This window comes from Lissotriton vulgaris, chromosome 6, assembly GCF_964263255.1.
Source record: "Lissotriton vulgaris chromosome 6, aLisVul1.2, whole genome shotgun sequence".
Classification (NCBI taxonomy): Eukaryota; Metazoa; Chordata; class Amphibia; order Caudata; family Salamandridae; genus Lissotriton; species Lissotriton vulgaris.
The window spans coordinates 1489647955-1489674700 of record NC_141694.1 but is presented as its reverse complement, the minus strand read 5'-3'; the positions used below and the strand labels follow the sequence as shown (position 1 = coordinate 1489674700).

Sequence of the window (26746 nt, the reverse complement as noted above, 5' to 3'; positions counted from 1 at the left end):
AGGGCCCCACGCAGATCTCGTGGATGCTGGAGGGCTGGTCTTCGGTGCAGGAGCTGCTCGGGGCTGGGGCTTCTCAATCCCCAAAGCACTTTCTCGAGGGGGCCTCAGAGGTCGTGCTGGAAGCGAAGTGCAGTTCTTCAAAGATGGCCGGTCCCACGTGTCTCGTCGCACCCACGGGTCTCAGCTGTGCTGCAGATGTGGGTAGAGGTCGGAGAGGTCTGGTAGTCCGGGTCTCGTCGAGCTCTGAGGTCTGGTTCCGGCAGGAAGGACGACAAAGTTGACCGCTAGGACGCTTGATGGTGCCTGCTTGTGCAGGGGGGTCACTCCTTGGCCACAAGGGAGATTTCTTCAGTCTTCTGTGGAGCAGGACGTAGAAGTCCAGAGTTTCTTCTTGTAAAGTTGTTCAGGATTAATCTAATTTGGAATGGGACCAGCTCCTACCTTTATTCTGCTAAAGGGGCTGTACTGTGACTAGGTCCCTCCCATGGGTGAGACCAGGAAAGGGGGGTGGTTACACCCCCTATCCTTTGTCCGGTTTGGCGCCAGAGCTGGGGCTGGAGTGCCCCAGCAACTGGTTTTAACCGGGGTATGCACAGGGACACCTTGTGTGCCCCAGGCATGTCTCATTCCTTTCAGCCCTGTCTATCTGGATACACAAAATCCTGTCTAGGGTGGTGCTAACACCTCCCCAGGCAGGAATTCCTTTCTCCAGGCCTCCGTTGCTGGAAGGACTCCCAGCAGCAGGAGGTCAGACTTGTGTCTGTGGCAGCAGCATCCATTTTGTGATGCTGAGGCTCGGGTTAACTTTAACCGGGGTTCTAGTTACATACATGTCTTATCCCTCTAGATGGGTGGAATGCTACCCCCGTTGCCAGAACTGGCGAGGGGGTAGTATTCCAAAGCGTATGACACCTTACACGACATGTTTTGATAATGCTATGCCAAAATTAGCTATAACCGCGAGGATTATAATGCACTTAAGAGTATATGGTATAGCGTTATCATGGAACAGCTATAAGTACATGGTTCCAAAAGCTGCAGACAGACTCAGCTCATGCTAGAGCACCATCTCACATAATTCCCAGCACTCTGCCTTCAGGATTGATAAGGCCTGCCATAGGAGTGACTTATAGGAGTATATGTGTCCATTTTGGGTTAGATATAGGTATACTATATCTACAGCAAAGGGTGATTACACCACCTTGCCCCAGCTGTGTTACCAGCCAGTTGTGTGAGTTTGGATGGCCAGCCAGGGGTGGCATAATACATGCTGCAGCCCCTGGTAGACCCTGGGTGCACCTATGACCTGGGTACCTAAGGTACACTGTACAGGGGCTGATAAGGTGACCCAGTATCCAATTAGATATGTACCTAAGGTACATGGAGTCCATTTTAACAGAGAGAGCAGGAAGCCTGGGGTCCTGAATAGCAGGATCCCAGGCCAACTATGTCGAAAAAACCAGCAAAACACTAGGCAAAAAGTTGGGGGCAACCATAGTCAGATATCCACCTTCCTACAGTGACTCCTCTTCTTCAAGGGAGATTCTTTCAGATGTGTTGGATGCCCACAGGCCTTGGAAGGTTCCTGTATGGTGCACAGGCACGGACGTTGCAGCAGACGAACAGGGCAATGGAGATCAGGAGCAGCAGGAGTGTTCCTAGTTGCAGGCTTGATGCCCAGAGCGCCCAGAGGGTTGAAGAAGTGGTGTCTTGAAATTTATCTTGTCCCACGACGAATCTAGTGTCCCACTCTCAGGTAAGCCCTTAAGTACCCTAAGGAAAGGGTTGGGGCGATTTAGGGTTCCCTCCCAGGGGAGGGGTTGGACAGTGGGAATGATATTCCCATGTCTTTTGTCCAGTTTCGTGCCAGAGCGGGAGCCAGAGGCTCCCTGAGCTGGTTTGAACTGGACTATGCAAGAAGGGCATCAAGTGTGCCCTTCAAGCAGACTGAGTGGCGCTGGCAAGCGCTCCCAACCTGCCCCAATACATTAAACCCAGTCTGGGAGGTGGTCACACTTCACTGTGACAGGATACCTATTATTCTGCCTTCCCCAGCTTGAGGTTGGCTCAGCAGCAGGAGGGCAGAATCGTGTCTCTGGTCGGCAGCAGCCATGTTTTGCTGCCCGGGTCTAGAAGACTGGTACTGGTAGCACTGAGGGCCTCCCCGGAGGAGCTCTACAGTGCATAGAATCATACCTCCCACACCGTTTATGATGTGAGGGTATGAATCCAATTTGTGTGATACCAAGCATGATAGGGTTTGTTACAGTCAGTTTCGCGATGGTCATCACGTAATGACGCAGTGTCCCTCTATATGTTATATGGCTGGCTCGCAGCCCGGGAGAATGGACTCCGTAGGTTGTAGGGGTGTCCTGCTCCTGCAGGGGCACCCTCACACTTAGAACCAAGCAGCCTACCTTCAGGATTGAAAGGCTTACCTTAGGGGTGACCTATAGGTTTTAAGTGCAGTGACCTTAGATATAGGGAAACCTATATGTTCGAGGCGTATGAGCTGCAGATTACACACTATGCATAGATGGCCACCTAGTGTTGGGCCCGGATGTTTGCAGTTTGTTTTGTTGTAGAAAAGTCTTTGGAAGTCACGGGATAGGTGACTCCTCCTTTGGATGATACTGCGCATGGGCATCACCTCCATCCCCAGTTTTTTTCCGCCACCCGGCTTGGATGTGTTTCCAGCGCTCCATGTTGAAACAGATTTCCTTCGGCGTGCAATCCTCACCAACTTCCAAAACTTAGTTTCGAACGCTTTCCAGTCGACGCTACTCTTCAACATCGAGGATCTCGATTCCGGTCGTCGTTGACGGCCTTCGGGCCTCGCTAGGCCTCGACTCCAGCTCATGGAAAGGACGCCATTTAAAAAGTGTCCTCAATATGGATCGAAGTTTCCCCACACCGACCTTCATGAGGTGTGTAACCTCTGCCTCTCTCCGGAGCACGAGGCAAAGGACTGTTCAGCTTGTGCCTCTTTCTGCTCCAAAAAGACTATACGGGACCGAAGAGCGAGGAGAACAATGGCTCAAAAATCTTCAGCTCCGATTCCGGACGAGATCTTCGAAGAAGGTGTCAACGTTCCAGAACAACACGACGTCGGCAGCAGCTTCGAGAGCAGAAGATTCAGATGTCGAGGACATCACTCCAGCGCAGCGGGTCGTAAGTAAGACCGTCGTCCCCGACCCTTCCTCGACACAGAGGCCCTGGTCACACCCTCGCCTTCGCCCTCGGGCTCGGGTGCACACCGGCACTCTGCTTCTAATGCCCCACCTTCGGGCCCGGCTAAGAAGCCAATTAAGCCTTCGGGCGACTCGGGCTCGAGTCAGCCTTCACATGGCGCCGGCGCACATTTACTGGCACCGAAAAAGACAACGGCACCGACTACACCTACACCCAATCCATCGGCGCCGAAACATACCACTACTCCTTCAGCACCGAAACCCAGGTCAGAATCAAGCAAGCCCGCTTCGGATTCCAAGAAACCACCGGAACTGAAAAAAACCATTGGATCCGAAAAAACCATTGGATCCAAAAACAATACCGGAACCGAAAAAATTCTCGGAACCGAAAAAGCCTTGGAGCCCAAAAAGACTCCTGCTTCCCCAGTGAAAGACATTGTCAAGAAACCAAAACAAGCCAGTTCGGTGCCCAAGCCTTCCTCCGCACCAAAAGATCACCCTCTTGCAGAGGATTTACCTTATCCAGACCCCACTCAAAAGACTCTAGCTAAGGATCCAATCACTGGACACTTAATTTTGGCTTAAAAAAAGCAACCACTGGACACACCAGCTCCGCACTCAAAGAAGAAGGACATGGCTACCTCTCCCCTAAGACTGCCTTCCCCTTCTCTTTCACCTGTTCCATCACCACATCCTCCCATACCACAGCATTCCCCAGCATCCTCCATCATACCAGACAGGGATGATAGTTCCGATGATATGGGGGTAACATACCTGACCCAGCCACACCTGCAGGATCCACTGACCCGTGGGATGATTATACCACCCCAGATGTCCCAAATGTCCCTCAGGATGACTTATACCACTCAAGGCCTTCCCCACCTGAAGACACTATAGGGTTTAATGAATTAATTCACAGGGCTGCACAATATCATAAAGTAGGCATGCATACAGACCCTATTGAGGAAGACTTCCTTATGGATACCTTTGATGATGCACAAAGGTCCTCATCCATTTTACCGATGCTCAAAGGAGTGATCAAACATGCCCTTGAAGTCTTCAAGGACCCAGTCAGAACTCGTGTCATTAACCCTTGTGTAGAGAAAAAATATAAAGCTGCTCCCTTAGACCCAGCGTATATTAAAGGTCCAGTACCATTAGACTCACTTGTAGTTTCCAATGCACGCAAGAGAGCAAACTCACAGTCATCGGGGGAGGCTGCATCACCAGATAAGGAATCTAAGCTACTTGATGCATCAGGAAAAAGAACATCGTCTCAAGCAGCAAACATGTGGCGTATTACCAATACTTAGGCATTATTAACAAGATATGACAGGGCACATTATGACGAGCTAGAGTCATTAATGAAGCACCTCCCTGACAAGTACAAGGATAGAGCAAACAAGCTTTTCCAAGAAGGGAAAAACATCACAAACACCTCTATTAGTTGTGCACTCGATGCAGCAGATACTGCCTCTAGGGCAGTTAACACCAATGTTTTACTACGCAGACACGCCTGGCTACGTATATCAGGGTTCAAACCTGAGGTCCAAAGTGCCATTCTTAATCAGCCCTTTGATGAGCAACACCTATTTGGACCCAACGTAGATGTATCACTAGAAAAAATGAAAAAAGATACAGACACCGCCAAATCTATGGGAGCCCTGCAGTCGCAGGCTCCCAGAAGTTCATTTTGTCGCTCATCCTATCGAGGTTCCACCAGGGGATATACTTCAGACACAGCTTCTACCTTGTACAAAGCCCCTACACAGTCCACTTACAGCAAGGGCTGCCAAAGGGGGGTTACAGGGGTAACAATAACAAAGGCAGAGGTAAAAATAACAACTCCCTCTGTGACTCTACCTCTGCCCAATGACTCCCTTTCACCGTCCCATTCCACTCCTGTCGGGGGCAGACTCCAACAATACCTGCCAGCCTGGGAAAACATCACATCAGACAGGTGGGTGCTCCAAATATTTCAATCAGGTTTTTGTCTAGAACTAACATCTACCCCCCCAAACATACCACCCAAGCAGCGCCCAATGTCACAGGAACATTTAACGTTGCTCAGACAGGAGGTAATATCTCTACTGCAGAAAAATGCAATAGAAGTAGTTCCAGAGCATCACAAAAACAAAGGAGTATACTCCCTATATTTCCTAATACCAAAGAAGGACTGATCTCTAAGACCCATCCTAGACCTCAGACCGCTAAACATTTACATAGTCTCATCATTTTCAAATGGTCACACTCCAACAAGTCCTTTCACTGCTGGTACTAAACGACTTCCTTGTCACTCTAGATCTCAAGGACGCATACTTCCATATTCCCATCCACACAGCGCACAGAAAATATCTCAGATTTGTGCTAGACGGGCAGCACTACTAGTTCAAAGTGCTCCCATCAGCGCCAAGGGTGTTTACCAAATGCCTAGCAGTAGTAGCAGCACACTTAAGAAGACAACATATTCATGTCTTCCCATATCTGGACGACTGGCTCATAAAAGCCAGCTCATACAGCCAGTGTGTGCAACACACTCACATTCAACTGCTTCACGATTAGGGATTCACAGTAAATCTCACCAAATCGCATCTTCAACCTTCGCACATACAACAGTATCTCGGCGCTACAATAAACACCCAACTAACACTAGCTTATCCCTCTCCAGCAAGGATAACAAGTGTACAAGCTCTCCTAACAAAATTTCAACCGCAACACTCACTACCAGCTCGAGTGTTCATGCAGCTCTTAGGGATGATGGCATCTTGCATATTTGTAGTAACTCACGCAAGACTGCAAATGCGTCCACTTCAAGAGTGCCTAGCACGCCAATGGAATCAGGCTCAAGGTCAACTGACAGACCTAGTGTTGGTAGACGGTCGGACTCCTCGTTCTCTGCAATGGTGGAACACCAAAAACCTTTCCAAAGGGCGACCGTTTCTAGAGCCAGTTCCTCAAATAGTCATGACAGCGGACGCATCGCTCTCCGGCTGGGGAGCCCACCTACTGCATCACACCATGCAAGGCAGGTGGACACCGCAACAGAAGCTACTCCATATCAACCACTTAGAGTTGCTAACTGTGTTTCTAGCCCTAAAAGCATTTCAAACTCAAGTGTCAGGCAAAGCTGTCTTAGTCCGCACAGACAATATGACCGCTATGTACTACCTAAACAAACAAGGGGGGACACACTCTCTGCAGCTCTCAATTAGCTCAGCAGATATGGAGATGGGCTATACCACTAAAGATCTTTCTCTTCGCCCAACACGTCCCAGGAGTGCAAAACACTATAGAAGATCTGCTAAGTCGTCAAACACAGCAGATCCACGAGTGGGAACTTCATCCGCAAGTTCTTCATCCGTTCTTTCAAATGTGGGGACAACCTCAGATAGACCTCTTCGCCACCCACGAAAACGCAAAATGCCCAAACTTTGCCGCCAGATACCCACACCCATCGGCAATGTGATATGGATGAATTGGTCAGAACTATTTGCGTACACTTTTCCTCCTCTTCCACTACTTCCGTTAGTGGTACGCAAACTACAGCAACATTCCCTAACGCTCAACTTAGTCGCTCCAACTCGGGCCAGGCAACCGTGGTACACCACGCTGTTGCAGATGTCTGTAGTACCACACCAAAAACTAAACCTATCTCCACGCCTATTAACACAGAACCATGGAGAGATCAGACCACCGGACCCAGCTCAGCTCAACCTAGTGATCTGGCTCCTGGCTCCTGAGGTCATAGAGTTTGGTTACCTTAACCTTCCCTCAGAATGTATGAACGTTATCAAAGAAGCTAGATGCCCCACTACTAGAGCATGTTATGCCGCAAAGTGGAAACGGTTCGTCATATACTGCCAAAACAACCAAATTAATCCTTCAGACGTGTCCATTCAACACATCATAGGATATCTATTACACCTTCAAAAGTGTAACTTAGCCTACACATCTATAAGGTTACACCTCGCTGCCATCGCAGCATACCTACAAAATAGACAACACCTATCTCTTTTTAGAGTACCAGCTATTAAAGCTTTTATGGGAGGACTCAAAAGGATAATTCCTCCCAGGACGCCACCTGCACCAGTGTGGAACTTAAATGTGGTTCTCACAAGATTAATGGGACCTCCCTTTGAACCATTACATAAATGTGAATTGCAATTCCTAACCTGGAAAGTAGCTTTCCTAGTAGCCATTACTTCTCTCAGAAGAGTTAGTGAACTACAAGCATTTACCATTCAAGAACCCTTTCTGCAAATGCATCATAACAAAGTGGTTCTTCATACTAACCCTAAGTTCCTTCCTAAAGTCATTTCACCATTCCATCTAAATCAATCTGTTGAGCTGCCCGTATTTTTCTCGCAGCCTCAAACAGTCGCAGAAAGAGCGCTACACACCTTAGATGTCAAAAGAGCATTACTATACTATATCGAAAGGACACAAGCTTTTCGTAAAACGAAACAGCTTTTTGTTTCTTTCTCACCGCCACATAAAGGCAAGCCCATATCAAAATCAAGGATTGCTAGGTAGATTGTTAAATGCATACAAATATGTTATCACAAAGCCAAACGTACATTAACAATTCCTCCAAAAGCCCATTCTACGTGAAAAATAGGGGCTTCAATGGCATTCTTAGGGAATATTCCCCTAGCTGATATATACAAAGCAGCCACATGGTCTACATCGCACACAATCACAAAGCATTACTGTGTAGATGTGCAAACTAAACAAAAAGCCACTGTGGGCCAGGCTGTACTAAAAACTCTGTTTGAAACAACTGCCACAGATACTGGCGGTCGCTGCTAAAGGTGGGTACTGCTATACAATCTATGCATAGTGTGTAATCTGCAGCTCATATGCCTTGAACGGAAAATGCTACTTACCAGTATGCATCTGTTCTTGGCATGTAGAGCTGCAGAGTTACACACGCCCACCCGCCTCCCCGGCTACCTTTATCTGTTCCAGTATTATCTTAATTAGATACAAATCACATGAACATCACTACCTCTTGTACAACTCCATCACTTCCCTAATGGCGAAAAACAATCTGGGGATGGAGCCTATGCCCATGCGCAGTATCATCCAAAGGAGGAGTCACCTATCCCGTGACTTCCAAAGACTTTTCTACAACAAAACAAACTGCAAACATCCGGGCCCAACACTAGGTGGCCATCTATGCATAGTGTGTAACTCTGTAGCTCTACATGCCAAGAACAGATGCACACTGGTAAGTAGCATTTTTCCTTTCGTAAGTGGTGCTAGCACCAGCTTACACAAGTTGCAATGGCAAGCCTGTAGTTACTAATTGAGTGGTCTCCCATGGGTGACATAACACATGCTTCAGCCCATGGGTGACCCCTGCTGTCCCTATGCCCCGGTACCTCAGTACCATATACTAAGGACTGATAAGTGTACATCAGTGCCCAATCTGGGATGTACCGAAGTACTTGCCATTCCAATTTATGGGAGAAAGCTCAGAGACTGGGGTCCTGATTAGCAGGATCCCAGTGAGAAATAGCATCACAGCAAGCAAAAAGTGGGGTAACCAAAAAAAGCAGATCCTACTTTCTCTACAGTCCTGAAAGCCAGTTTTACAATATAAGCTACAGATGTAGTCATACTGGTGGGATTTCTGTGTTCGTATAGGCACAGTAAATCCGGATTGTAAATTTCCTTGTGCAACATGAAACATATGTCCCATCTACATGGTTTTCAAGCCATACATTATATGCCAAGACAATGAATTCTGTTTAGCCATGTTGAGTGCAGCCAAAAATGTATTAAGAATGTATGCTTAGTTTTGTTTTTTCCTTGTAAATCTGTGATCACTTTGGAAATCCTTTTCTAAAGGCTGAAGTTGGTTGACTATGATTGTTTTGAAAGTGGTTAGGCATCCTTTTGCAAAGGAATACGTTGGTTGAATATGATTGTTTTGAAAGAAAGAGGCATTTGTTTGCTGAGGACTAGAACTTGATTGTAATGGTGTATGTTTTGCCTTTTAGCCCATGGAAATTTGAACATCTGGGTGTTGGCCTTCTGTCCCTGCTACTGAGGGATGATCAAGTGCTTCCCATCAGAGCCGTTCGATTCTTTGTGCAGTGTCTCAACCATGAAGCTCTTGTTGTTCGTAAGGTAAAGTCAGAATGCTTTAATTTATTTTTATTTTGTATATTAAGATATGGGGCAATGCATTTTAAATCGGATAGCCACTAAATTTGAAAAATGTTAACAGCATAAGAACACTTTTACATCATTGCCATAAAAAATTAGAAAATGGTAAGATATGACTTAGCAGCTAGTTTTTAGGCCTGTTTCTTTTTGAACTCCTTTCTACTTTTTACAATTTCCAGGGCACATCCGAGAGCTCAAAAGTGATATTTTAGTGACATTGAAGAACATGCATACATCTTTTGCAAAGCAATCCACCTTTCTGTAAAGATGTACATGTTCTAACTGTCACCAAGAGGGCTATGTAGACCCTTCAATGCTTTTATCTTGATTCTCGCCTTTCTTAATGCGTTGTCAAAAGAAGATAATAAAAAACAGTCAAGGTATTTGTGTAGGAGAGTGGGAGCACTCCCAAGAGATTTCTGGGAAAAATTGAGTTTTAATAGTGATTTGTATGAAATTTGAATAAGAGTCTCTATTCCTGATTGGATTCTCAATTTACCAGATTTAGGGTCTGGGATATCCCTAGTTGAAGTTATAATCCATGTATCTGAAAGAGACACGTTAGTGATAGATTCCTTACCGTAGAATATTCCCCAGGCGTTCAACTAGACCCGGAAAGTTTTTCTGCTTATCAGTACCCTTGCGCGCCGGTAGGTGGCGTCGTGCGGCTCCGCGTCCGTCACTGGCGTCACGAGCACCAAGATGACGTCACGGAGAGTACTTAGGTGCCACCCATGCACGCTGACATCAGTTCTTTCTTTTTCTGCTCCGAAAGCGCAGATCCGGATTGAGCATTTTGTGACCACTTTTTTGAGAATTTGTGTCTCCTTGTGCATGTAGGGATGCCCGGCTTTAAGTCTTGTGGGTCGTGCCACTGTAATATGTCGGTGGCGGACCCCCATGATGTCTGCCTCCACTGCCTGGAGAATGACCATGACTCCCGGGATTGTTGGGACTGCCGTGCCATGGCCCTGAAGACATTACGGGAGCGGTGCCGGAAGTTGCTGGAGGTCCGGCACTCCTCTCACCGCCCCTCTGGGGGCCGTTCGCGGGACCTCTCTCGGGACCGGAGCCGTAAGAGGAAGTCGAAAAAGTGTGTTCGCTCTCCGACGTCTCCCTGTCGCGACCTGGAGGCGGATGTGGGGGACTGGGGCTCCGCCGCTATGGCTCCTCCGGAGCCTGGGAGTCCTGCGGCCTACCCGCTATACCCGGGTCTGTCGGCAACTCCCGAACAGGTGCAAGAGTTTCTTGCTGCCATGGACTGCCTGTTTAGGCCTCGGGCTCCCGCTGGTGTGCCTGCGGGCCCCGCGGTCCAGTGTCCAGATTCTTTTGACCCAGCGGCACTGCCTCTGGCGCCCGCCCCGGAGCCAGTGGATCCAGTCCCGGCGCTGCCCTTGGCTCCGGCCCCAGCGCGGCCCCTGTCTCCGCCACAGGCGCCGCACTGGGTGCCGTTTATCCCGCCCCTGCCCCCGTCCTCGGACCATTTAGTTCCGACCTAGGATCCGCATTGGGATGCGGCTCCGGTTCGGCCCCGGCCAGCGCCGCTCCTGGGGCCGCTTGCCTTCTCTCCGGCCCTGCCGCAGCGGCCCGCTCCTTCTACTCCGGAGCCGGATGAGGATTGGGACAGCTCCGAGGACCCCCTTGCACGGCAGTGTGACAACGAGCAGGATTGGGTGGATGTCCTTCAAGATGCGGGTGAACTTGATATGTCTTCTGACCCGGGGTTTGCCTCACCTCCGCCTACTATGGAGGAAGGCGCTTCCTCTACTATGGTGCTGCGTTGAGCCGCGGAGACTCTCCATCGCGACCTCCCTACGGTGGCCCTTAAGACCAACCTCCTTACGGAGGTGCTGCTGACGGCGTCTACATCGTCGGAGCTCCTGCTCCCTTTCAATGAGGCCCTTATCGAAGGCCTCTTGGGTACTTGGTTGCAGCCGGCCTCAGAGGCACCAGTGGATAAGAATGTCGCTAGGCGTCACGCTCGGTGCCTGGTGATCGCGCCTTCTTGACCACTCACTCACGCCTGAGAGCTTGGTCATTAAGGCCTCGACATTGCAGAGTGCCTTTCCCTTGGATAAGGACTCTAAGAGGCTGGACCAATATGGCAAGAGGTTGTTCTCCTCAGCCAGTTTGGGGTTGAAGTCGGTTAATACCGCCTGATTATTGGGCCGTTACTCCCACACAGTGTGGGATTCGGTGGCAGAAGTTCTGCCTCAGTGCTCTGAGGAGGTCCAGGCTGTCCTTTCCCAAGCGATTGCGGAGGGTAAGGATGCGGCGAAGTTTGCCATCAGGTGTGGTTTGGATACCTCTGATTTGTTGGACAGGGCGATTTCCATGACGGTGGTGTTGCGACGCCACGCCTGGTTGCGTTCCACTGGGTCTCACCCGATGTCCAGAGCTCGCTCATGGACATGCCCTTCGATGGCTCCCGCCTCTTTGGTGATAAGGGTGACAATGCCCTGGAGCGCTTTACAGTCTCTCGTCTCTTTGGGTCTTTTCTTGAAAAACCCTACCACTCCGGGGTTTCGTCCCTTTCATGGCCAGGGCAGGGGTACCCAGGCGTGCTCTTCCAGGAAGCCTGTGCAGAACCAGCCTCAGTGAGGCCGCGGATGTGGGTTCCGCAGGGGCGGGTCTGGTAACCAGCGTTGGAGTCAGTCCACTTCAACCCCGCTGCTTCCGCCTCAAAACTTTCCTAATCCGAGCTTCAGGGGGCACCCCACGCCAGTGGGTGGCAGGGTTGACCTCCACCTCCACCACTGGTGCGAGATCACATCGGACAATTGGGTGCTGCAGATTATCTGCCAAGGTTACTCGCTCCCCTTTCTGTCCTCCCCTCCAGCCATGCCACGGAGATCAGAGGCCTCTGGTTTCCGGCGGAGTCCTGGCTTAATATCAACCTCCTGGAGCTGTGGGCGATCCGGCTTGCACTGAAGGCATTCCTTCCCTTTGTCTGGGGAAGTGTAGTGCAGGTGCACATGGACAACACCACCGCCATGCGGTATTGCAACAAAGAATGCGGGGTGGAGTCCTGGACCCTATGTCAGGAGGCTCTGCTCCTCTGGACATGGCTGGAACATCAAGGCATTACCTTGGTGGTTCAACACCTGCCAGGTTCTCTGAATGCCAGGGCGGACAAGCTCAGCTGCCGGTGCATGGTGGATCACGAATGGCGTCTGAACTCTGATGTGGCGCACGGTCTCTTTCTGCTCTAGGGAGAGTCTTGGTTAGATCTATTCGCCACCAAAGAAAACGCGCAATGTCATCAGTTCTGCGCGTTGGAGTTTTTCAAGGCGGTACTCGCTCGGAGACCCTTTTCGTCGCGAGTGGAGCTGCGGTCTATTGCACGCCTTTCCGCCTATACCACTTCTGCCCAGAGTGCTGAAGAAGATCAGGCCCAACTGGGCCCAAGTCATTCTTGTGGCTCCGGACTGGGCTTGAAGAATTTGGTATCCCGATCTACTCAGTATGAGCATCGATCCCCCGATACGTTTGCCTCTTCGGGAGGATCTTCTGTCGCAGCAGCAGGGGACGGTCCTCCACCCGAACCTGTCCAGCCTCCACCTCCATGCATGGAGATTGAGAGGCGACAGTTGACACCTTTCGATCTTCCTTCCGAAGTCTGTGATGTCATTCTGGCAGCGAGGCGTCCCTCCACTAAAACGGTATACGCCTGCCGATGGAACAGATTTGTGACATGGTGCACAGCAAAAGCTGTAGACCCCTTTCGGCTACTCTTTCTGAGGTTCTTCTGTTTCTTCTGTCTTTGGCCCAGCAGGGCTCTGCTCTGGGCACTATCAAAGGTTATCATTCTGCCGTTTTCGCCTTTCTGAGGCTTCCTGGTTGTTAACCGTTCCCTCAAAGGCATTACACACACGTTTCCTCCCGTGCTTTTCATAATGCCTCAGTGGGACTTAAATCTTGTCTTGACTTTTCTGATGTGTGCTCCCTTTGAGCCTCTTCATAATTGTCCTTTGCGACTTCTTACTCTCAAGACTGCTTTCCTGGTTGCTATCACCTCTGCCAGAAGAGTGAGTGAGCTCCAGGCTCTTTCTTCCCAACCTCCTTTCCTTTCTGCTCATCCGGACAAGGTGGTTTTAATGGACCTCTTTCACATCTGGCAGACCATCACTTTGCCCACATTCTTTCTGCCTCCGCATCCTTCCAGGGAAGAGGAGAGGCTCCACCGTCTGGACCCAAAACATGCGCTTCCTTTCTCTATGTAGCATACACAACAGTTCCGGGTGGATGATCAACTCTTTTTTGGTTATGTGGGCGCCAAGAGAGGTCGGACTGTGCACAAACTGACCATATCCCGGTGGGCTGTTCTGTGCATCAAAGCATGTTACTCCTTGGCCAAGAAGGAGCCTCCTGTGAGGTTGCGTGCCCATTCGACCAGGGCGACTGCAGCCACTACTGCCTTGGGACGCGGCGTTACCTTGCAGGACATTTGTCAGGCAGCTACGTGGACCTCTCTGCACACGTTTACAAAGGACTACTGCCTTGACAGTCCGGTCCAGAGAGACTGCTTCTTTGGCCGTTCTGTGCTCCGTGACTTTATGGTGCAATCCAGTTCGCAGACCCATCCCCGGAGTTGGTATTGCTGGGGTATCTATTCTAAGGTAAGGAATCTATCACTAACATGTCTCTTTCAGATGCACAAGTTACTACTTGTGTAACGATATATCTGTAAGAGACATTAGTTATGATAGATTCCTTACGGCCTCACCCATCCTCCCCGTTCTGCGAACTGATTGCTAGGCTTAAGGTCATCCCCTTTTTAGGGCCCTCGTTTTATGCACCAATGGTCGGTTTCTTGCGTGGCTCTGCGTTTTGGAGCGGAAAGTCTTGTACAGAACTGACGTCAGCGAGCATGGGTGGCGCCTAAGTACTCTCCGTGACGTCATCTCGGCGTTTGCGACGCCACCTCCCGGCGCACAGGGGTACTGCTAAACAGAAAAACTTACCGGATCCAATCTGACGCCTGGGGAATATTCTAAGGTAATGAATCGATCACTAACTAATGTCTCTTACAGATATATTGTTACACAAGTAGTAACTTGTGCATTTATTTAATTTTCAGTTTTGCGAACCGTTCCCTCACCATAGGATAGGATAGGATAAGATAGGATAAGAGTTTATAAAGCGCTCGATTGCCATGGCGTCTTGGCGCTGATGTGTGTGAACACATCCAGAAACTGCAACTTCAACAGTTTAAATGACAAAAAGAAGCTTCTTCAGGTTCTTCCTAAACAAATCTCATGGCCAGAGGTAGTCTATTCCATAGGTGCGCTGCCCCGTTGGATAGTGTCCTACCTCCCCATCTTGCCCGCTTAACCCTAGACGTCTTGAGTAGACCAAGGTTAGTGGATCTTAAAAGGCTTGCGGGGGTATAAGGCGTGAATAATTTGGAGACCTCGTCGGCGCCACCTCCATAAAGCGCCTTATGAACCAGGCTCAAGGCCTTAAAATCAACACGCTGGTGCACTGGAAGCCAGTGCAACGATGTAATGCCCGCTGAGGTTGAGCAACCCCTGAGGGAAGCAACCTTGCTGCTGCATTCTGAAGAGACTGGAGCTTTCCCATCTGAGTTTTATCTATACCCATAAAAAGGGCATTACAGTAATCTAATTTGAATAGGAAGAGACTCACCATTACTGCCTTCTGGAGCTCATGTGAGATAAATGGAAATATCTTTCTTAGTGTTTTTAAGAGAAAGAGACAGGAAGATGTCAGACTATTTACCTGGGCGGAGAAATTTAACTTGTCATCAAAGATGACCCCTAGGTTCCTAACCTTAGAGACGGGAGACGGACACTTTCCAGCCTCAATTCTCCACCATGAGTCATTCCATACGGGGGATCCCCCTCCAAATTCTATCACCTCCGTTTTGTCTGTGTTGATCTTGAAAAAATGTTGGTTCATCCAGGTAATGATCTCGGATAGGCAAGCATGAAATTTAGCGGCTGTGACCTCAGGCTGCTTGCAGATGGAAATAACAAGCTGTGAGTCATCAGCATAAGATACCAACGCGAAACCATACCTTCTGATGAGCCTCGCCAACGGGGTGACATAGATATTAAACAGTGTGGGGGATAGAGCTGATACCTGCGGAAACACGCACGGTAGATGAAAGCTCTTGGATTCCAGTCCATCCCAAACCAAATTTTGTTCTCTATCCTCCAGAAAGGAGGAGAGCAGGGCAAGTGCGGTATCCTCAACCCCTAGATCCTTCAGCCGTCTATAATAAGGACCGCCCTGCCCCCATCATCAACCACCCTCCGTATTTCCTCAGTTGCAATGATCAAGGCAGAGTCGGTAGAATGAAAGGCACGAAAGCCATGTTGTGTTGGGTCTAGTAAGTTGTGAGAATTTAGATAGTCGCTCAGAACCCTATTCAATGATTTCTCAATGACATTTGCCACCATAGGCAGTCCCGCAATCGGACGATAATTCTTTAACACTTGAGGATCCAGGTTGGGTTTTTTAAGCAAGGGTCTAATGGCCACTTGTTGCCACAATGCAGGATATGATCCAGTCTCCAGTACTTGATTAATGAGGGGCGTCAGCCTCACACAAATCTTCTTGGAGGCCAGATGCATAATAGCAGGGGGACATGGGTCCCTAGGAGAGCCTGATTTTATAGAAAGCAGTTTTTGCACGCACCTCCTCTTCTGCCATATCTGGAAAACAAGAGAACCTGCACTGCGTTAACGGCAGATCCTCCTCTGGGTATTCATTGGCATTGCGGAGTCCCTGCATGTTTAAAAGGCCCTCATGTTTTACTTGGACCTTGTTTTGAAAGAAAAGGGTCAGATTGTTGCACATCTCCTGGTCTGCCTTAAAAGCATTTTCCTGCTGTGGTTTTGCCAATAAATTGACCACTCTAAAAAGTTCTTTATTAGAGTTAGCCGCATCCCTAATTTTAGTAGTAAAATAGTGCTTTTTAGCCACAGTTATCTCGTTCTTGTAGGGCTGCAATGCGTGGTTATAAATTGCCTTCCTACTCTCACTGTAGTCTCGTCTCCACAGGTTTTCTGCCCTCCTGCATTCCACCTTTAGAGCTTTGAGCTGAGGACTGTACCAAGGGGAGGATATCCTTGGTCTCCTTACAGTTAGCAGTTTCTCATGGGCTACCTGCCTGGCCGCCACCTCAATCCATTCATTAAACAGGAATGCAGCAGCATTATTGTCTGATGAAGGCAGTTCAGGACCAGCATCCAGCGCCACCTCAAAAACACTACCCTGAACCTTATTCCAACCTCAGAACTTTACTTTACCAGGTTTGATGAAGGGTTCTCAAATAGGATGAGTGGTTCTGATAGTGAAATGAATAGCCTTATGGTCCGTCCATGCCAAGGTAGATATGTCCCCCAGCTCAATGTCAGGATTATTTGTGAAAATGCCATCTAAGGTATGGCCTGCCTTATGGGTCGATCCGGTCACTAATTGTCCGAAACAGTGAGCCTCAAAAATATCTAGCAATCTGAAAGAAACAGGTTAGTATTAGATTCCTTACCTTAGAATATCCCCAGGCGTCAGACTGGATCCGGAAACTTTTGCATAGCAGTACCCTTGCGCGCCGGTAGGTGTCGTCTGTGGCTCCGTCGTCGCGCTGACGTCAGTTCTTCTTTTTTACGCGCCAGCAGTGCAGATCCGGAAAAAGTGATACCTTAGTCATTTTTTGACTAAACTTTTTATGATCCTTTTTGATCATTTTCGAGTCTTCGACTCCGAACGGTGCCGGTAGGGATGCCGGGTATCTGAAAGAAACACGTTAGTGTTAGATTCCTTACCTTAGAATATCCCCAGGCGTCAGTCTGGATCCGGAAACTTTTGCGTAGCAGTACCCCTGCGCGTCGGTAGGCGTCGTCTGCAGGCGTCCCCTGCGGCTCCGCGTCCGTCGTCGGCGTCGTGCGCCGTGATGACGTCGCTGGAGTACATAGACGCCGCCTCCGCGCGCTGACGTCAGTTCTTCTTTTTTCCGCGCCAGTGGACGCAGATCTGAAGAGCAGTACTCCGGTCTTTGACCAAGTTTTTTCGATTGTCTTTTTCTACTATTGTGCCTGATAGGATGCCAGGATTTAAGAATTGCGATGGCTGTGAGCGCACGATGTCGGTCACAGACCATCACCGCCTCTGCCTCCGGTGTCTGGGCCCCGACCACGACGTGGAATCCTGCGTCGACTGCCGGGCCCTTACCAACAAGGCTAGACGGGAGCGGTCCCGCAAGCTGCTGGAGCTCCGGGTGTCGGCCCCACGTCGGGACCGGGAGCGGTCCCGGTCCGGCCGGAGGTCGAGAGAGCGTTCGAGGGAGCGGTCGCGGAGCCGCGCCGGGCGCTCCGGAAGTCGACGCCACTCGTCATCCTCGTCAGGTAAGAAACACAAGAAGTCGGGGCGTCGTCATCGTACCCCCGTCTCCCCCCGACGCTCGCGCGATGCGGCCGGGGGCTCGGGTGACCCCATCCCCGCGGCTCCGCGAGAGTCGCCGGCGCGGCCTGCCTCATACCCTCCGGTCCCTGGGCATGGCGCGACGCCTGAGGAGATCGAGGCGTTCCTCATGGCCATGAGGGCGCTCGCTTCTCCGACGGGGCCTACGGCGCCTTCGGGCCCAGTGCTACCGTCTGGGGGCCCTGGCGGTTCGGGTGTCCCTGCCTCGGCGCCGCCGACGGCTCCGACCCCGGCGCCGCAGGGACCTTCGGGATCGGCGCCGGCTGGTCTTCCGGCCTCCCCGGCGCCGTTGCCATCGGGGTTACCCCCGACGCCGCCCCCGCGCGGCGCCGGTTCTCCGCTGCCGGTTCCGGCCGGCGGTGGGGTTCCGACGCCGGCTCCGGGCGGCGCCGTCCCCTTACCTTCTCCGACGCCGGACGCGGCGCCGGACGGGCGTCGATCGACGCCGGTCCCGGCGCCGATGGGGCCCATGAACCCCGAGGAGCCGGTCTTCATCATTGACTCCGAATACGGAGAGGATGAGGAGTACGGTGAAGGTTGGGAGGGGTCCGAGGACCCTCTGGCTCGCGAGTGCCAGTATGACCCGGACTGGACAGGTGACTTGGGGGATGCCAGTGGTTTGGACGACTCCCCTAACCCTGGTTTGATCTCTCCTCCAACCGTGGCATCGGTGGAGGGAGCTGCCTATTCTGTGGTGCTGATGAGGGCTGCCAAGGCCTTAAACCTTGAGCTCCCCGTCGCGGCCGTGAGGCCTAACATCCTCACCGAGGTCTTCAAACCGCAGTCATGCCCTTTGGAGCCTCTGCTGCCGTTTAATGAAGCCTTGTCTGACGTTCTGTTGGGCACGTGGTCCAGGCCCGCTTCAGGTGCGCCTGTTGATCGGAACGTGGCCAGGCGCCACCGTCCTTGTCCGGACGACCCCAAGTACCTGTCTACCCACCCCACTCCTGAGAGTCTGGTGATCCAGGCCTCGACCTCCCAGTCCGCATTCCCGTCGGCCCCGCCCGACCGGGAATCCAAGAGGTATGACCAGTTTGGCAAAAAGGTCTTCTCGTCCATTAGTTTGGGGCTGCGGTCTTGCAACACCGCCTGCCTCTTGGGCCGCTACACCCACTCTGTGTGGGATACGGTCGCGGAGCTGCTGCCAGAATGCCCCATGGAGGTGCGGGCAAAGCTCGGTCAAGCTGTAGCTGAGGGCCGGGATGCAGCGAAATATTCCATTCGGTGTGGTCTTGATACGACCGACTCGCTGGGCAGGGCTATGTCTACGACGGTGGCGATTCGTCGTCACGCCTGGCTGAGATCCGCCAATTTTTCGGCTGATGTCCAAAATACCCTGATGGACATGCCGTTTGATGGCTGTCACCTGTTCGGTGACAAAGCGGACCACGCGCTGGAACGCTTCAAGGACTCCAGGGTCACGGCCAAGTCCTTGGGTCTCTCGACCCAGCGTCAGCAACCGGGTTCGTTTCGTCCCTTTCGTGGCCATGGAAGGGGCGCCCCCACACGTGCTGCCAGCCACGCGCCGCAACAATCCTTCCAACGCGGTGGCGGCCGTGGAAACCGCCGTGGTGGCGGTCGGGGACAACGGCGGGGTCAGACCACACCTTCCCCCGCAGCATCTACCCCAAAATCCTCCTAGTCCGTGCTTTCGGCCCCATGTGACGCCAGTGGGTGGCAGGGTTCGCCATCACCACGCTCACTGGCGCACGATCACTTCGGACAGGTGGGTGCTGCAAATTGTCCGAAGGGGCTACTCCCTCCCCTTCGAGACCTCTCCTCCAGCCATGCCACCGCAGAACCACCGTGTGTCGGGGGACCACTTGACACTTCTGCAGGAGGAAGTTACGGCCCTCTTGGCCAAGGGGGCCATCGAGCGCGTTCCTGGGCCAGAAGTAGGGCGTGGTTGTTATTCCCACTACTTTCTGGTGCCCAAGAAGGACAAGGGGGGCCTACGTCCTATCTTGGATCTAAGGAACGTCAACGGCTTCCTCCGGAAGGAGAAGTTCAAGATGTTGACGTTAGCTCAGGTCTTGGCTGCTCTAGACCCGCAAGACTGGATGGTAGCGTTGGACTTGCAGGACGCCTATTTTCACATCCCCGTCCTGCCGGCCCACCGGCGTTACCTGCGGTTCACGGTAGGCCAGGAGCACTTTCAGTTTATCGTGCTCCCCTTCGGCCTTACCAGCGCCCCACGGGTGTTCACAAAGGTGATGGCGGTGGTCGCAGCCCATCTGCGCAGGTTAGGGGTTTCAGTCTTCCCCTACCTAGACGACTGGTTGTTGAAGGCGGGCTCGCCCCAGACAGTCGTCCACCACCTTCAGATGACGGCAGACCTCTTGCACGGCCTGGGGTTCTCCATCAACGTGCCGAAATCACACCTGTGTCCCTCTCAAAAGCTCCTTTTCATCGGAGCGGTTCTGGACTCGGCGCAGTTTCGGGTTTATCCTCCGGAACGGCGGGTTCGGGATATTCAGGCTTTGATTCCCATCTTTCAGCCGCTATCCCGAGTCTCGGTCAGGTTGACGCTGCGGCTGCTGGGACTGATGGCTTCCTGCATCCTTCTGGTGCATCACGCCAGGTGGCGGATGCGGGCTCTGCAGTGGGACCTGAAGTTTCAGTGGGCCCAGCATCAGGGCAACTTGTCCGACCACGTCTTGATCTCGGAGGGCACTGCGAGACAACTGCAGTGGTGGCTTACGGACCGCGATTGGGTCAGGGGCAAGTCCCTCTCCCTTCCCCAACCGGAGCACGTTGTCGTGACGGACGCGTCCCTCCAGGGCTGGGGTGGCCACTTGGGAGAGGCAGAGATCAGAGGCATCTGGTCTCCGGCGGAGTCCCGGCTCCATATCAATCTGTTGGAGCTACGGGCGATTCGTCTGGCACTGAAGGCATTCCTCCCCTTTGTCAACGGGAGTGTAGTGCAGGTGTTCACCGACAACACCACCGCCATGTGGTACTGCAACAAACAGGGCGGTGTGGGGTCGTGGACCCTTTGCCAGGAGGCTCTGCGCCTCTGGCAATGGCTGGAACGTCAGGGCGTGACTCTGACGGTTCAACACCTGGCAGGTTCTCTGAACGCCAGGGCGGACGAACTCAGCCGTCGGTGCTCGATGGATCACGAATGGCGTCTGAACTCGGACGTGGCGCAAGGCATCTTTCTGCAATGGGGAGAGCCTTGGTTAGATCTATTCGCCACAGAAGAGAACGCGCAATGTCATCAGTTCTGCGCGTTGGAGTTTCCAAGACGGCACTCGCACGGCGACGCCTTTCGGCGCGAGTGGAGTTGCGGTCTGTTATACGCCTTTCCGCCTATACCACTTCTGCCCAGAGTGCTGAAGAAGATCAGGCGCGACCGGGCCCAAGTTATCCTTGTGGCTCCGGACTGGGCTCGAAGGTACTGGTATCCCGAGCTACTCAGCATGTCAGTCGGTCCCCCGATCCGCCTGCCCCTTCAGGAGGACCTTCTGTCGCAGCAGCAGGGGACGGTCCTCCACCCGAACCTGTCCAGTCTCCACCTCCATGCTTGGAGATTGAGCGGCGGCAGTTGAGGCCATTTGACTTGCCTCCTGAAGTCTGTGATGTTATTCTGGCAGCCAGGCGTCCCTCCACTAAGTCGGTATACGCCTGTCGGTGGAACAGATTTGTGGCATGGTGCACAGCAAAGGCTGTGGATCCTCTTTCTGCCCCTCTTTCGGAGGTTCTTCTGTTTCTTCTTTCTCTTGCCCAGCAGGGCTCTGCTCTGGGCACTATCAAGGGCTACCTTTCTGCCCTTTCAGCCTTTTTGAGGCTTCCTGATCAGCCTTCTTTGTTCAAATCCCCGATTGTAACTCGATTCTTGAAAGGCATCACTCACATGTTTCCACCTGTTCCGTTTGTGATGCCTCAGTGGGATTTGAACCTGGTTCTAACTTTCCTGATGTGTGCTCCCTTTGAGCCCCTTCATTCTTGCCCTCTCCGTCTCCTGACTTTAAAGACGGCTTTCCTGGTTGCCATCACCTCTGCCAGGAGGGTGAGTGAGCTCCAGGCTCTTTCTGTCCAACCTCCTTTCCTGTCCATTCATCCTGACAAGGTGGTTCTGAGGACTAGACCTTCTTTCCTGCCCAAGGTTGTTTCGGCCTTTCACATCGGGCAGTCCATCACCCTCCCTTCCTTCTTCCCGCCTCCGCATCCTTCAAAGGATGAAGAGCGGCTCCATCGTCTGGACCCAAAACGTGCGCTTTCATTTTACATGGATCGCACACGCCAGTTCCGGGTGGATGACCAACTGTTTGTTGGCTACGTGGGTGCGAAGAAGGGACGGGCGGTTTGTAAACGAACCATCTCTCGATGGGTCGTCCTCTGCATCAAAGCGTGCTACTCTTTGGCTCGGAAGGAGCCTCCTGTTGGGCTGAGGGCCCATTCCACTCGGGCCACGGCGGCTACTACTGCCCTGGGCCGGGGAGTCCCCTTGCAGGACATTTGCCAGGCGGCTACGTGGGCCTCGCTGCACACCTTTGCGAGGCACTACTGCCTGGACAGTCAAGTCCGGAGGGATGGCTTCTTTGGCCGTTCTGTCCTCCAGGACTTTCTGGTGTAGTTTTGTATTGGTTCGCAGACCCACCACCGGGGTTGGTATTGCTGGGGTATGTATTCTAAGGTAAGGAATCTAACACTAACGTGTTTCTTTCAGATGAACAAGTTACTTACCTTCGGTAACGATATATCTGTAAGAAACATTAGTTAGTGTTAGATTCCTTACCGAACCCACCCATCCTCCCCGTTCTGCGAACTGATACCTAGGGTTAAGGTCATCCCTTTCAGGGCCCTAGTTTGTACATGGCACCAGTGTTGGTTCTCTCATGGCTCTGCGTCTCCTGGCGCGGAAAAGCTGTGTGCAAAGAACTGACGTCAGCGCGCGGAGGCGGCGTCTATGTACTCCAGCGACGTCATCACGGCGCACGACGCCGACGACGGACGCGGAGCCGCAGGGGACGCCTGCAGACGACGCCTACCGACGCGCAGGGGTACTGCTACGCAAAAGTTTCCGGATCCAGACTGACGCCTGGGGATATTCTAAGGTAAGGAATCTAACACTAACTAATGTTTCTTACAGATATATCGTTACCGAAGGTAAGTAACTTGTTCTTCCATCCCTGTGAGGACTGCGACTGACTGATGTCTGTCACCATCACTCTTCAGGCTCGAAGTCGTCAGGAAAGCACAAGAAGTCGAAGAGACGTCACTCCCCCCCAACGCTCGTGCAATGCGGCGGGGGGTTCGGGTAACAACGCCCATGCGGCTCCGTCGGAGTCGGGGGCGTCGCGGCCTGCCCCATACAGCAAGCAACGCCGGAGGAGATCGAGCGCTTCCTGATGGCCATTAGGTCCCTCTCTCCTCCGACGGGCTCCGCGGCGCCTTCGAGCCCAGCGGACCCGTCTGGGGGCCCTAGCGGGTCGGGTGCTTCGGTCCCGACGCCGGCGGGTGCTTCGGCCCCGACGCCGCCGACGCCTTCGGGCCCGGCGCCGCAGGGCCCCGCTGGATCCTCTTCCGGATCCGGGTCGTCGCCGGTTGACCTGACGACCTCCCCGGCGCCGGTCCCTAGGATGCCACCTCCGGCGCCGCCTTCGGGCGACGGCGGCCCAATACCTCCCTCGATCCGGTTCCGGCGTCGGAACGGCAGCTCTGGGCGCCGCTTTCGACGCCGCTTGGAGAGTTTTACTTCAATGAACCGGCCCCATCCTTTGACAACCCTGATTATCAGGAAATGGGTGATGAGGATTATTGGGAGGGGTCTGAGGACCCTCTGACACGTAAGTGTCAGTCCCAGCAGGACTGGACAGGTGAACTTGGGGATGCCAGTGGTCTGGACACTTCGCCAGACACTGGTTTTGTCTCACCCCCAACCGTGGCTACGGAGGGGGCAACCTACAGTGTGGTGTTGATGCGGGCGGCGAGGGCCTTGAGCTCCCTGTCGCGGCTGTGAGGACTAACCTCCTCACTGAGGTCCTTAAACCTCAGTCAAGCTCGGCTGCGCCTCTGCTGCCGTTTAATGAGGCCTTACTTGACGTTCTTTTGGGCACTCGGTCCAGGCCCGCTACAGGTCCGCCTGTAGATAGGAACGTGGCCAGACACCACCGCCCGGCCCCGGGCGACCCTTGTTTTCTGTCCGCCCACCCCACCCCCGAGAGCCTGGTCATCCAGGTCTCCAACTCCCAGACCGTATTCTTGTCGGCTCAGCCCGATCGGGAATCCAAGAGGTATGAGCAATACAGCAAAACGGTATTCTCCTCCCTGAGTTTGGGACTGCGGTCTTCCAACACCGCGTGCCTCTTGGGCCGCTACACTCACTCTCTGTGGGACGCGGTCGCGAACGTGCTGCCAGAATGCCCGGCGGAGGTCAAGGCAAATCTCGCCCAAACCCTTGCGGAGGGTTGAGATGCGGCACGTTATTCCATCCGGTGTGGGCAGGATACCACCGACTCACTGGGCAGGGCCATGGCAACGACAGTGGCGATTGGTCGCCACGCCTGGTTGAGGACCGACAACTTTTCGGCCGATGTCCAGAATACACTCAGGGACATGCCGTTTGATGGCCGTCGCCTTTTTGGCGACAAGGCAGACCATGCGCTTGAGCGCTTTAGGGACCCCAGGGCTACGCCCCCGCGCCAGCAAACGGGAGCCTTTCGCTCCTTTCGTGGCCAAGGAAGGGGCGCCCCCACACATGCTGCGAGACACGCACCGCAGACTAATTTCCAACGCGGTGGCGGCCGTGGAAACCGCCTTGGAGGCAGTCGGGGACAACGGCGAGGCCAGTCCACAACTACCCCTGCAGCATCCGCCTCAAAACCCTCCTTGTCCGTACTTTCAGGCCTACGTGAAGCCAGTGGGTGGCAGGGTTCGCCATCACCTCCTCCATTGGCGCACTCTCACATCGGACAGGTGAGTGCTGCAAATCGTCCGAAGGGGCTACTCCCTCCCCTTCGAGGCGACCCCTCCAGCCATGCCACTGCAATACCACCGCGTGTCGGGGGATCACTTGCGACTTCTGCAAGAGGAAGTTACGGCCCTCTTGGCCAAGGGGGCCATCGAGCGCGTTCCTGGGCCAGAAGTAGGGTGTGTTTGCTACTCCCACTACTTTCTGGTGCCCAAGAAGGGCAAAGGGGGCCTGTGAGAAGTTGGCCCGATATGCAGCGTTCGCTATTCTAGCGACCACTATGCATCGGTCCAAACGACCCTTATGGTGATTGGTTGTAAGTCAACCTTAGACCAGCTATCCTAGTAGCGTGGATACGAGCAGTCTTCGGGCTAAACTCTAGAGGGCGGGTTAAGCCAGCTGTTATACCATCACATACCCCTTGAACACCAAGTAAAAGGACACCACACAAGTGTTATGAAAATGAACAGTATATTTATTAGAATCACAACAGTCCTGTACTCTTTGAGGACAGGGTACTAAGCACAGAACAAAACTCTTAGGAAAATACTTCAAGTGCACAATTAAAACAAGTGCCCGAGGGCACGGAAAGTTCTAGTGGTCTCGGGCGGACCCGATAAGGCAAGTCGGAAGCGAGGGACTCAGGACCCTTAAGTAAGGAGGCTATGCAGGCACCGAAATGCCGGAGTTACCTAGCCACGAGGGCTGCGGCTGCACAAGTCTTACAGGCGTCGGGGGTCTTCGCTGACGAGCCAGGAGCCGAAAGAAAGGAGTTGTTGGCCGGCGACCAGTGATGAATAGTTCGTAGAGATCCAAGCCTGGATCAGAGATCGATGATACCTGAAAGCAGAGGGGACCAAGTTCGTACTACTAGCCAGTAGTCAGAGGGTACCAGGAAGGCACCGGATGGCCGTCACCTCGACTAGGTGAGTGGGCGACGCTAGGCTCTGCAGTCTCACGGACCAGGAGGCGTTGTCGGCGACCAGGATGGAGGTGCGAGCTGTCCCACGAAGGTTGATGCTGTCGGCGTCGCTGGGCCCAGGATTGGGGCAACAAGCCTTGGCAGATTTCAGGGCCACGTGGTGGGCCTAAAATGGCGTCTTGAGTGGACCAGGAGGGTCCGGGGTGCTCCTCTTGCAGAAGGGAGCAAAGGCCAGTCTGGAGCAACCAGACCAGCAGCGTTGGTTGTCGGGTGTCGTCAAGAAGGGCACAAGCCAGCGGCTAGTGACCAGACAACGTGCTGAGCAGCGAGCGGAAGGGCCCCACGCAGATCGTGGAGATGCTGGGAGGCTGCGCTTTGATGCTGGAGCTGCTCAGGGTCGGGGCTTCTCGGACCCCAAAGCACTCACCAGAGGATTCCTTCGGTGGGCGTGCTGGTTAAGAAAGCGTGCAGGTTTTGAGGATGACCGGTCCCTCGAGGTCTCGTCGCACCCACAGATCTCAGCTGAGCTGACGACATGGGTAGAGGTCAGAGGTGCCAGGGAAGCCGGTTCTCGTCGAGCTGGGCAGTCGGATTCCTGAGGAAGGACTTGCAGCAAACCGCAGAGTTCTTAGATGGTGCCTGCGGATGCAGGGTGACTACTCCTTAGTCACAAGGGAGAAATCTTGAGAAGAGTCTTGAATGTCCTTTCGTAGAAAGTAGTTCTTGATTCAAAGATGATCTAATTTGGAAGGGTCCCCGCTCCGGCCTTTATCCTAAAGAAAGGGGTGGGTACATGACTAGGTCCTGCCCTAGGGGTGGGACCAGGAAGGGGGGTAGTTACACCCCTCTCCCCTGCCGGACTTTCCCCAGGTCAGGGGCTGCGCGCCCCTGGAACTGGGTCTAACCGGCAGATGCGTAGTGAGCACCGGGGTGCCACTCCGCAGTCACGTTCTCGCAAAGTCCTACCTACCCAGAATACACAAACCCTGTCTGGGACGGTGCGAACACCGCCCTGGACAGGAAACCCTTTGTCCAAGCTCTCCTCGCTGGAAGGACTCCCAGCAGCAGGAGGTCATACTCGTGTCTGTGGTGGCA

General features: G+C 53.0%; 1 protein-coding gene across 2 annotated transcripts in view; it reads left to right on the top strand.

Annotated features, from left to right (window-relative positions):
• Nucleotides 1-26746, top strand: part of PSME4 (proteasome activator subunit 4) — a 2155241-nt gene that overhangs the window by 968681 nt on the left and 1159814 nt on the right. For both annotated transcript variants that reach the window (XM_086927646.1, XM_086927645.1), the window contains one exon: nucleotides 9197-9326. In XM_086927646.1, coding sequence (XP_086783772.1) covers nucleotides 9197-9326 — 130 coding nt within the window. The remainder of the gene's footprint in view (nucleotides 1-9196; nucleotides 9327-26746) is intronic.